The 12,170-nt window shown below is 42.3% G+C and overlaps 1 protein-coding gene across 2 annotated transcripts; it reads left to right on the top strand.

The window, feature by feature from the left end:
* The first annotated feature begins 299 nt into the window (after nt 1-299).
* ifrd2 (interferon-related developmental regulator 2) lies at nt 300-10,577 on the top strand. 2 transcript variants are annotated; one of them, XM_029436279.1, is made up of 13 exons: nt 300-880; nt 1,939-1,995; nt 5,422-5,538; nt 5,759-5,843; nt 5,969-6,093; nt 6,194-6,351; nt 7,046-7,099; nt 7,587-7,765; nt 7,877-7,985; nt 8,139-8,273; nt 8,422-8,550; nt 8,809-8,901; nt 9,043-10,577. In XM_029436279.1, exons 1-13 carry the CDS (start codon nt 838-840, stop codon nt 9,121-9,123), a joined length of 1,365 nt encoding a protein of 454 aa, XP_029292139.1. In that variant the 5' UTR covers nt 300-837; the 3' UTR covers nt 9,124-10,577. The 2 variants fall into 2 exon arrangements, with proteins under 2 accessions (XP_029292139.1, XP_029292140.1); XM_029436280.1 differs by lacking the exon at nt 1,939-1,995 and having other exon boundaries at nt 301-880.
* Nucleotides 10,578-12,170: the final 1,593 nt, after the last annotated feature.

The following is a 12,170-nucleotide window of genomic DNA, read 5'->3' as shown; positions in this document are numbered from 1 at the left end:
CCATTTTTTTGTTGTTGCCACATGTGTCTCCTGAGCCGCAGGTTGCAGACCCCTGGGGTAGAGCAATGTCTGTTTGAAAGCATTTGCAAATGAAAAAAAAATGCTAAAAATCTCAAAGTGTTGTTTTTATTTCTGAGAATTCACTATTTTTAAGAAAAAACAACATTTCAGTCCTGAAACTTGATCCAGAATTCTGACTTTACTCACTCAAATGCGTCCGTCCCTTAGAGTTAGATTAATCATTGAACTCGAGTAAAAACAATCCATCCCGCCTGGGCTTGTTTTTAGACACCGGAAACAGGGATGCTAACAGAACTAACCTGGCAACCCCCGCTGCCGGTTAGTTTAGTAGTTACTGAAGAAGATGGTGGACTTCGCGACAACAGCGTGCTCACAACTCCGTCCTAAACACTTTGGAAAAACATTTATATCTCCACCTGGAATTAGATATAGATTACCGGGGGACAATCATAGATAATACATTTTGAAACCGTTGAAAGACGTGATTTTTTTTGCCACTGAACAATTCTTTATTCCAAGACTGAAGAAAGCGGAGAGTTGTTGAACGTGCTGCTGGTGGTTGGTGCTCGTGAAGGACGCTAGCCACCGTTAGCCTAAGAGTCAACAAAAGTGTGGGAGAAGGTGTAATTTTGGGAGCTTTTAATCCAGTTGTCAAGATAAACCACGGAGACCATCCAGCCCTCTCTTGCTTCCACCTTCGCACCGACTGTCAGTTCAGTGAGGAGCATATTGGCAGTTGGACTGAAAGCAGGCTAACTTTAGCTAGCTAACCTCAGCTAGCTTTGTTGTGAACTGTGGATCAGAGCGCTGCTCAAAATGCCACGGAGTAAAAAGGGGAAACGTGGCTCCAGCAAGCCGGGTAAGTACATCAGTAACGGCCAAGCTAACTCGCTGTCCAGCTTCTGGCAAGTAACCAGCAGGAATGTAAAGACTAAATATGGCAGTTACGATGTAACTTAGTGTTAGTACACACCGTAAAGCTTAAACGCCACCCCGTTAGAGCCAGACTAACCTAGCGGTAGCTGTTTAGGTGTCTGCCATATGTCATGACTGATAAAACAACGAGACAGCCTGTTGCTCCTCTAACTTTGAGCTACTTGACTTCTATATAGTTTTACAGTCTGCCATGTGGATTATAATTAGTGCTGCAGTTTAACAGTCCAATCCGCATGTTTGTGCTATTTATGTTGAAGCCACTCTCTTCAACGAGTTCATATACGTGTAGAAACATTGAAGACTTGTCCAAGGACGTGTGATGCATTTTTTTGGTGAACTGGTGAGTCCTGCTATCATTCAGGACCCTGGTTTGCTAAGGCTACACACTTATAGGGTTAAGGTTAACCGTGTTATTTTTTTAGCAGCAATACCATTTAAAGCGGTTTGGTGAAAACTGTTGAAAAGACAACACGTGCAGTTGGGCCTGTCAGTGCATTATCACATGATTTGAGTTCGTTTACGTGCAGTTAAGTGGCTGCTTGTGAATCAGAGCTACACGTTATTAATAATTGTACAGTAGTGGTGGTGCGTCCCATGCATGTGCTTATAAGGGCGTTACAGTACAGCCCCCTCACGTTTTATGGATGATGTCGCCCGCACGTGCCAGCGCCTACATCTACGGGATGAAGATTTCTGCTTAAAGTAAAACAAATAAGAGGGCAGGACGGGGGAAATAAACACAATGATAAAACCCTTTTATTGAAGGCTTCTGAGTTGGGCAGTATTGTTTATTGTGAATCAGTATTTTGCAATACACAGTTTAATGAAGGGGAAAATGGAGCTCACTTCTGATGTTTTCTTCTCTATTATTCCTGAATATTCCCATTTTATTTTATGGATCCGTCCACCATCTCCCCCCCCCCCCCCCCCCTCTACACACCATTTAATTTATCCATCCATTCACACGTACATCATCTCCAGGCTCTCTTCGTCAGGAGGTTCTTCAGCTCCAGTTGTCGACTAAAGCCTCATTGAAAGGTAACTCTGACGCTCGATCCCGACCCAGCTCTGTGTCCAGCTCCAGGCTTGTCCTGATGCTCTTTCACTACAATGCATGCAGTAAACCCACCAGCCTCCCATAATGCTAAGTTCCCTGTGTGCACTGAATAACCTCCCCCTCCCTCATTATGTAACCTGTCCAGGCTGCTTACTGTATTGACTGACCACAGCCTCTTTTTGGTTTTGCAGCACAGTGCCATTACAATCACTTTTGTCATCATGCATGTTGCACCGAGATGTTAACGACCCACCATCGTGCTGAGTATGATGGCTGTTTTAAAAGACGAAAAGCTGTAAAGGAAGTTTCTTCACATCTGATCTTCTCAGCCTTCCAACTTGCTCACTTCCAACTTGCTGCTAACATCTAGTCTTTCTTCATCACCATCTACTTTGCCTAAGTCTGAGTGTGCTCCCATCAGGCCATTCATTTGGTTAAAATATCTCTGACCATCCAACACTGAGGCCTACATTTCCCTCAGGATGAATAAAGTATCTATCTCTATCTAGTCTGCACGTACACAGGTATTGTTGTTAACAAGGCTTTTACTCCTTTGTTCTTAAAAACAATCCTGTCCACACAATCATTGTTTAAAACAAATCTCCGTCCAGATGAAAACGCACCCCCATAACACATGTTGACACCTCTGTTCCTCGATATAGTGGAAGAGTAACTGTACATTATGTGTAAACATGTACAAAGTCCTGTTAGAAGGATATTTAGCCACGGCCGCTGTTTAATGGATATATTTTTGTCGCCTCCCTGTCTACATGTAACACTGAAAACAACGTTTCTGAATAAATATTCACCTTGGCTGGAGTTTTACCAAAGTTCCATTTCCAGTGACCTACAATGGTGTTTGGGTTTGGACGAAAGGCCAAAATACATAGAAAAAGCTACGTTTGCAAAAATGCCTGTGTATGTGTGGACTAAGCCTGAGAAGCTGCTTTATTTGTCTTCATTGCTGTAATCAGTTTATTTATTTGTAATACTTGTACAAGTGACGTGTTATTGATTGGTTGGTTAAGAGTTCAAATCTGCAACTTTCCACAAATACAGCAAATTTGACAGAATCCGATGTTACATTTGGGATGTAAGTTGTAGTGAGGCAACGGCTCGACCAGAGAACACAGGTTAATTTAGTCTTCCATTTAAAGCTTGTACTACAAGGCCACGGCCAGGGAACTCAAAACGAGCTCCCACCCCTCTGGCTTGGATTTCTGATTTGTCCGTCAGCAGCAGATCCTCTTCCTCGGGGACTGACTGCTGGAGCTGTTTGAGTGATTGCTATGTAACCGCAAAGTAGAGACGACACGCGAGTTGAGGCATGGCCCTCACACTTAACATTACTGAGTGTTACTGTGTGTGTGGGAGGGTGTGTAGTTGTGTGCGTTTGTGTGGCTTCGAGGATGTAATCTGTTCAGTGGCCGGGGGTTCAAGGATGATGACTGGGACATTAGTGACTGATCGAGGCTCGCTCGGCGTTATCTCAGATATGAACTGTAGATTTGTCACAAGAGCCTCCCCCTTTCACAATGAAGTCAGACTGTTACATAAGGAAAGCCCAATTGTAGGATTCAGGTTTATCTTGTATCAATGAAAAACTGGATTTTTTTCATGAGGTATCACTCAGCAGAAAAAAATGCAACTTTTACAATTGGGTCGGCTCATTTTACATATTCTGACCTCAAATATAGTCCGGTTACCCATTTAGCTGCTTTAAATTATTCTCTGGAATTTTCTTACTACCTGAGCACAGGTGGAAACAGCTAAATGATATAAGAAAACACGTTTATAGTTTTGCAGGTAGTCTACAATTTATAATGCCTCACAACTACAACTTCCACGTTGCATTGCTGCAGCACTAATAGTGACCTCTGGGTTACCTCGACTGACCTGGTTGAACTGAACACACACACACACACACACACAAACCACTCACCACACACACAGTCTGACCATTCTGGATGGTACACAGTGACTGACTGAATGATTGAATGGTCACTCTGGTCTCTAGTAATCCCACCAACAGTAGAAAGTCCTGAGCCAGCAGGAACATGAGGGTTAGCTTAGCTTAGCCTGCCTTCTCTTACCCCCTGTTGTGTTCAGACTCTGTAACAAATGGACACTCCTCATGCACAGAGCTGTGTTCAAACAGTAAAACACAAATTACCGCCTCGTACCAATAAAAACATAAAAGCTGACGGATAATTGCCTAATGGAAAATCCTTTATTCATCATTATGTCTTGATTGTAAACATAAATAAGGTCAGCTCCTGTGTGGGTGAGAACGATAATAAAACACGACAGTGGCATGTTGGAGAGCAATACAGTAGTGACAGGGCTGACATTAAACAAACTAAACAGAACTTGCATTTGAAAGTCACTTTGCATAGTTACTCCAGATAGAAGTCATGTTACAGTTTGAATGGCCGCGCTGGTTATTTATATAAGTTGGAGGGGGCTCGTCTTCAGTTGTGAGAATCGGTCTACACGAGTAGACATATCTCCGTTGTCTCAGGAGGACTGTAAGTCCTCAGTGTTGCCTTTGAAACTCTGTTGGGGGCAAATTTGTGTTTGCCATTCATCCCTGCCTGTGCGTGTGCTTGTGTGCATGCGTGCGTTTATAAGAGGAACCCTACTGGTGTACAGTTACTGACAAAGAAAGACAGCTGAGCAGAGTAAGCCTACAGTCAGCGTCCCTAAATCAGTCACTGCTGAGAAACATGCCAATTTTGGTTAATTTGGGGATTTGTCCTGTTAGTGTGCCCCCCCCAAAGACAATGGTAGAGGAAACACTGATACAATATAACCCACATTACCATACAATTATAGTAACACCTGTATGTTTTGCAAAGGTATTATTTATTATGGGGCTCTTGTATATGATGGCATTCTAGTGTAAGGTGTTTCTGCTATTTTGTCCACCCCCTTGTATTGCAGCCTGACCATTTTGGACAGTAAAGGGAGGAAATGCCTGTTGTTGACCAACAACGTTGTGTTTGCTTCTTTTAGAAACTTTTAGATATATTGTTCACTTAGTGTTGATCATCATTTCCTGTTTCTACAAGCTGTTATTGTGCTTGTTAGTCCTCATGATGCCTGTCATGATAGATGCTCAGCATTGTCCAGATGAGTTGATATTTAATCATCTTTCTCCCAGTCTGAAAGCAGCATTAAGACTTGGGCTTGTTGGCTCGTATCATAAATCAGGAGTGATTCATCCACATTTTACTCTCTTGTCATAACCCCAAAATCCAAGCTAAGGTGTTAACTCAAAGTGGGAGTTTTGAATGATTATTAATATTTCTCACCCTTCATGTAAATATAACACAACCCTTGCTCTCTCCTTCATTATTCCCTGGTCTCACTATTTCCCCATCGGCCTTTTTTCTTTCTTTCTCTAGGTGTTAAAAATGGGGTGAAGGGAGAGTCGGCTGCCAGCGATGATGAGCTGACGTCTGATATTCTCAGCCACTGCAGCAGTGCCAGTGAAAGCACCTCTGTGTTGGAAGAGGGCACAGGTTTGTACATAAATCAGATAATACACACACACGCTTTTTAGAATCTTATTCATTTTGGATGAGAGCCAAGGTCCTGCTTACATGCACCAAAGGAAATGAATACAGCCAACATTTTAGATTCTTATTAGTGACAGTAAAGTGTGCATGAATTCCCCTTAAGGTGAAACATTACAGTTGCATACAGCTAACAAAATCCTGTGTGTGTGACTGGCCATCACAGGAGGGGAGCAGGTTGATGAGCAGACTGCCCAGGTGGAAACTGAAGACAAACTCAAGCAGTGTATAGACAACCTGATGGATAAGAGGTGAGTTTATGTTTTTTTGCTTTCACCCAGTCGCTATGAATAAAAACAAAAAAGGAAAAGTCTTCCCATTAACACAAACCCTGTTGTCCTCTCTCGCTCCTTGTCTCCCTTTGTGTCTCTCTCAGCTCTAAGACACGTCTAGCAGGTCTCGAGTCGCTGCGACAGGCCTTCTCATCCAGAGTGCTGTACGACTTCCTGACAGAGAGACGCCTCACCATCAGCGACTGCCTGGAAAGGAGCCTTAAAAAGGGTAAGACGAAACATTTAATCCTCTGTTTCTCCAGGTGGAAGAGAAACGCAGTTAACAACTACTGCAGTTAAACAAATAACAAACATCTGTTTCCCTCTAGGCAGCGCGGACGAGCAGGCGGCGGCAGCCACAGTCTTCACGCTGCTCTGTATCCAGCTGGGCGGTGGAGACGAGGCGGAGGAGGGCTTCAAGATGCTTCGCCCCATCCTCACCGCAATTCTGATTGACAACAGTGCCAGCATAGCAGCCCGCCAGAGTGTGAGTAATCACATAAGCCTTCTCTGACATTGTGCAACACTTTGGATGTGGAGTTATCTTTCGTTACAGCAAGTCCTGGAAAAAAAAGAACAAAAGATTAAAACGTATGCATGTTTTTAAATGCTTGCGTGGACTGCAGCTTAAATCTCAGCAACGTGACAAAAGTTGCACTGCAACGACAACACATCCAAAAACATCTGGTTTAGACGAAAGTTCGTAATTCAGTTTACACCATTAAAGGGAAATTCCACTTAAAAATAATGGTTTTAATGGAGTTTTGGCAAATTCAGTTTAAAGGTGGACTCTCCACTTAAGCAGAAACTCCCTGCTTGTCAAGGTTGTAACTCTGATGTTCTAAGTGTCATGCTGCCCTTATTGCCTGCTATCTTCTGCCCACTGTCAGTTTTGGAAACAAGCAGAAGACTTAAAGAAACAACACTAGACAGAGTTTAGGGGACTCTGGAGGAACTCTCAGTGTGACATTTTAATTCTGGAGCAACAAATACAGGAAGTTAAAACCCGGTTATTTACCACCTTTTGAGTTTTTCTGAATAGAATTTTCAGAAGAATTCAAAAAGAATTTGCATTAGGGTTATGATATTAACTCAATTACAAAGGTTATATGTTAGCAAACCTGCATTTTGTTTATTTGTTTGTCTGGTTATTTGACTTTTATTGTGTCTGTCTCCTTCAGTGTGCCAGAGCTTTGGGGATGTGCTGTTATGTTTCTACTGCTGAAGAAGGAGAGGTGCGAACAACGTGATTCTTTCTGGGGGGGAAACACCGGCACCACACGGAATAGTTTGACTGCTAGTAGTTCAGAAGTTTCATTTTTACACATTGTTACCGCAGCACCTAATGTATAAACTAAACTGTTGTGATATACCAATATTGATGATAACCAAAACATGATGATGATGTTGTGTAAATAATCCAGTCGTCCCGGGGCCAGTAGAAAATGTGTTTGGAACAAACAAATCTTTGGGGGAGGGATGTTTAATTATGTGAAAATAATGGGAAAATCTGATATTGTGTCCTAGTGTAAACAAAGATATATTAAACAAGAGACTTCTAAACAGATCAATCTTATCAAATGTGGGTTTATTATCTGGGATATTAAATCATAATATGGCGTCATTAACAATAGTTGTATTTACCAATGTGCTGTTTGTCTTTCTCACCCCTCATTACGTCTTCTCTCTTTTCCCCCTCAACATAACACTGAACCCCTCCAGGACTTGGTCAAGTCGTTGGCCCTTCTGGAGAGTGTCTTCATGTCGTCCTACCCCAACAGAGAGGGAACTCTGCCAACACCCAAACCAGGCAGTCCAGGCCTCCACAGCGCCGCCCTGCAGGCCTGGTCGCTGCTGGTCACCCTCTGCCCTGCATCTCGACTGACTGTGCTGCTTAACCTGTGAGTGAAACATTCTCATGACATTTTGATAAATCATGTTGATAAAAAAAAAAGTCCTCAACACGATGACTAATAGTTTAACCAACAGTGATTCTGTCGCCCTCCCTGTAGTCACCTCCCCAAACTGCAGGCGTGTCTGCAGAGCAGTGACGTCAACTACAGGATAGCAGTGGGAGAGACCATCGCCCTGCTGGTGGAGCTGGGACGAGATATAGACGAGGTACACACACACACACACACACACACACACACACACACTTGAGTACCTTTGGGATGTATACTTCTTTTACTGTTTATACCCTCTTAATCTATGGATTTAGGATTGTATTGGTTTAAAGCCATATGTTCATGCTGCATTCTGTGACTTGTGTAGGAGTTTGAGGTGGAGGACTGTGAAAGTCTGTGTGAATGTCTGAAGAGTTTAGCCACAGACAGCAACAAGCACCGAGCCAAGAACGACAGGCGGAAACAGCGCTCCATCTTCAGAGAGGTGCTACATTACATAGAGGTATGTTTGATCGCTGCAACGATGATAACTGTAATTAATGATTTTTATGTTAGTAAATCATTCCGTAAACTAATGCTCTTTTTCATATTTGAGTCGTGAACGTCTGCCCCGGCTTTGACTTCGTGATGTCCCCTTTCTTCTCCTGCAGAGCGAGGATTTCACCGACGAGAAGATCAGGTTTGGAGTGGAGAGCGTTTACATCGACAGCTGGATGAGGAGAAGAATCTACGATGCCTTCAAAGAGATCCTGGAGTCCGGAGTGAGACACCATCTACAGGTCAGGAAATGCACTGAAGCCGGGAGTGTAATGACATGTTTGTGCCCCAGTTGTGCTGCATTAAAAAAAAAAAGGAAAATGTTCCAACTATTCGGTACAGCCCTAAAAATGGCATTCACATACTGCAACTGTTAGCAGAAACAGAACATTAGAAAGGAAATGCTAAAAAACACAAAACAGGAAAATCAGTGGATTCACAGTTGGACATTTATGTCCACAACCCATGTTGTTAATTTTAGTGTTTTTGTTTTGGTGCAGTTCAACCCACTAGTGAGAGACATCTTTGGCCTCGGCCCTCCCCTCATCCTGGACGCTACCACCAAAGGCAACAAGATCTCTCGGTTTGAGAAGGTAACAGCATCTCTTCCGTCCTCACGCTGCAACAAGCCGACCTTGTAGAGTGTGATTGTATTCTTCTCCATTAAGTAAATAAAAAAGGCATCCGGTGTAGTTGGAGTTGAATTGTTTCATTCATCTCTTTTTCTTCAACAGCATCTCTTCAACTCAGCTGCCTTCAAGGCCAGGACTAAACAGAGGAACAAAGTCCGGGACAAACGGGCTGACATCATGTGAGAAAAGGACGGGGATGGAGTGAATGGATGAGTAGTTGGCTTTATGGAGATGGAGACAAAATGATGCCTTCAACACTTCGGCTGTCAGACACACGAAGGCTCCACAAACTCTGAAAAGGGCTTTTTCACTTGTGCTCTTCACCTGCAAACTAATACTCCAGATTCAAGATGGCCAACATTCGTTCTTAGCTCCCACAGGGAAAGGCTATTTTACTGTTCCTCTTCCACAAAATGGAGTGAAATGCAACTACAATCGCTCAGTATTTCCCAAATACCAGTTCTGACTCTTCAAAGTAGATGTCAACTGAAAAGCAATGCAAAAATTTTTCTTTTTTTCGTGGGATTAAATTACACGGGAGAGTAAAATAAATTTGATCTTCAGATATCAAAACGTTCTTTTATTAATTTTATGAATAGAAATACAGAGAAAGTAATAAGTCAAACATTTTAAAGCTTTGTCGTACAGCTGGGACAACATGGAAGCCGTCCATGATACGGATACTGAAAGTCTTTGGTGCTGATGGGTATTGTTTCTGATACTCAGCTTGAACTGCTGCCTGGTGGCTTGACGGGTCAGTCAAGTCTTTTTAAATGCTAATTATTGACTTTAGTTTCCACATAAAGCTGCTTTTCCAGGACGTGATCAGTCTCGGTTATTCTCTGAAGTTAAACGTTTGAGCATCAACATCTGTGGCTGCTTCAACTGCCAAACCAGAAACTGGCTTTACAAACAATGCAACCTAAATGAAAATGTGTTTGTGTGAGTGTGTTTTAATTGAATTTTATTTAACATAAAATAAAGCGCATAGAAATGCGTAAACAAGAAGATGCCTAATTAAAAAGTCAAATCAAAGAGGTAATATTGTCATCTTTTCTTAATATCTTTTGAGAGTAAAAATACGTTTTAAACATTTCTGGTGGCTAAATGTGTTTTACCTTCTAATTTATTAAAAGAACAGTACTGTATGTTTTTTAAGAAACTTAAAAATGCTAAGAACTGTTTACAGACACAACGATGGGATGTATATTTTTAATGCGGGTTGGTGGGTCATACAATCTATCCATGTGCATGTGTTGCAGATATACTGTACATAGGGATTTATGGTGAGATACGTACTTGTATCATCAGATGCATTGGAAGGATTGTCCCTCTGACGAGCAGTTAAACATACCGTACAGGCCTCTCACCAGAGCTGCTGATGAAGGTGTGATGGTGTTGTCTTTAATGATGGTCAGGTGTTTTTAATTGTGTTAAATTAAAAAGCACATTAATCAGTTGCATGGGGATGATAGTCCCTTGTGGAAAACTTCCCAATCAGATTTCATAGTTTCTATTGTTGAACCAGGTTTGACCCTCCTGGATGAAGAACGGCTTCACCAAACTCCTCAGTGGTTCTGGTGTTACGGCACATAGACAGAAGATGGATCAAATGAAATAAAGACTATTTAAGCATGTTCTTTGTGTCTTTTGTAATTCCAAAAATGTTCTGTAAGGAGAAAGTAGTTTATACTCCGGATCAGTGAGGAAAATAAACGTTATTAAACAATGAACTTCATTGGATTGTTACTTAAGATGTAGAGTAATGAGATATTACACCTACGGTAGCCTGAAGAAAATGTCAATGTTGGCCTGAGGCACAGCATGACGCATATTAGTATAGTCCACTTTTCATTTTAATAATTCTCAGAATTTTTATATTATGTTATATTACTTACAGGTACTTCTCAGTAAATTAGAATATCGTGGAAAAGTCTGTTTATTTCACTAATTCAATTCAAAAAGTGAAACTCATATATTATATGGATTCTTTTCACACAAAGTGAAATATTTCAAGCCTTTATTTGTTTTAATCTTCATGATTACACTTTACAGCTAATGAAAACACAAAAATGAGTATCTCAGAAAATTAGAATATTGTGAAAAAGTAATATTGTAGACTCACGGCGTCACACTGTAATCAGCTAATGAACTCAAAACACCTGCAAAGGTTTCCTGAGCCGTTAAATGGTCTCAATCTGGTTCAGCAGGCTTCACATTCATGGGGAAGACTGCTGACTTGACAGTTGTCCAGAAGTCAGTCATTGACACGCTCCACAAGGAGGGGAAGCCTCAAAAGGTCATTGCTAAAGAAGCTGGCTGTTCCCAGAGTGCTGTATCCAAACAGTCAGAGAAAGATGAGTGGAAGGGAAAAGTGTGGTCGGAAAAGGTGCACAAGCAACAGGGATAACCGCAGCCTTGAGAGGATCAGTCAAGAAGAGGCCATTCAAAGATTTGGGGGAGCTTCACAAGGACTGAGGCTGGAGTCAGTGAAGAGACACCACACACAGACGTATCCAGGACATGGGATGTGTCAAGCCACTCCTGAACCAGAGACAACTTCAGAAGCGTCTTACCTGGGCTAAGGAGAAAAAGAACCGGTCTAGTGCTCAGTGGTCCAAAGTCCTTTTTCAGATGAAAGTACATTTTGCATTTCATTTGGAAATCAAGGTCCCAGAGTCTGGAGCAAGAGCGGAGAGGCACAGAATCCAAGTTGCTTGAAGTCCAGTGTGAAGTTTCCACAGTCAGTGATGATTTGGGAGCCATGTCGTCTGCTGGTGTTGGTCCACTGTGTTATCTCAAGTCCAAAGTGAACGCAGCCGTCTACCAGGAAGTTCTAGAGCACTTCATGCTTCCTTCTTCTGACAAGCTTTATGGAGATGCTGATTTCATTTTCCAGCAGGACTTGGCACCTGCCCACACTGCGAAAAGTACTACTACCTGGTTTAATGACCATGGAATCAATGTGCTTGATTGGCCGGCAAACTCTCCTGACCTGAACGCTATAGAGAATCTCTGGGGTAATGTCAAGAGGAAGAGGAGAGACACGAGACCCAACAAATGCAGACGAGCTGAAGGCCGCTATCGAAGCAACCTGGGCTTCCATAACCCCTCAGCAGTGCCACATCGCCTCCATGCCACGCCGCAGTGATGCAGTAATTCATACAAAAGGAGTCCCAACCAAGTACTGAGTGCAGACACATGAACATACTTTTCAGAAGGCCGACATT

This window comes from Cottoperca gobio, chromosome 7 (genome assembly GCF_900634415.1).
Source record: "Cottoperca gobio chromosome 7, fCotGob3.1, whole genome shotgun sequence".
NCBI lineage: Eukaryota > Metazoa > Chordata > Actinopteri > Perciformes > Bovichtidae > Cottoperca > Cottoperca gobio.
This window is presented reverse-complemented; position numbering and strand designations above follow the sequence as displayed.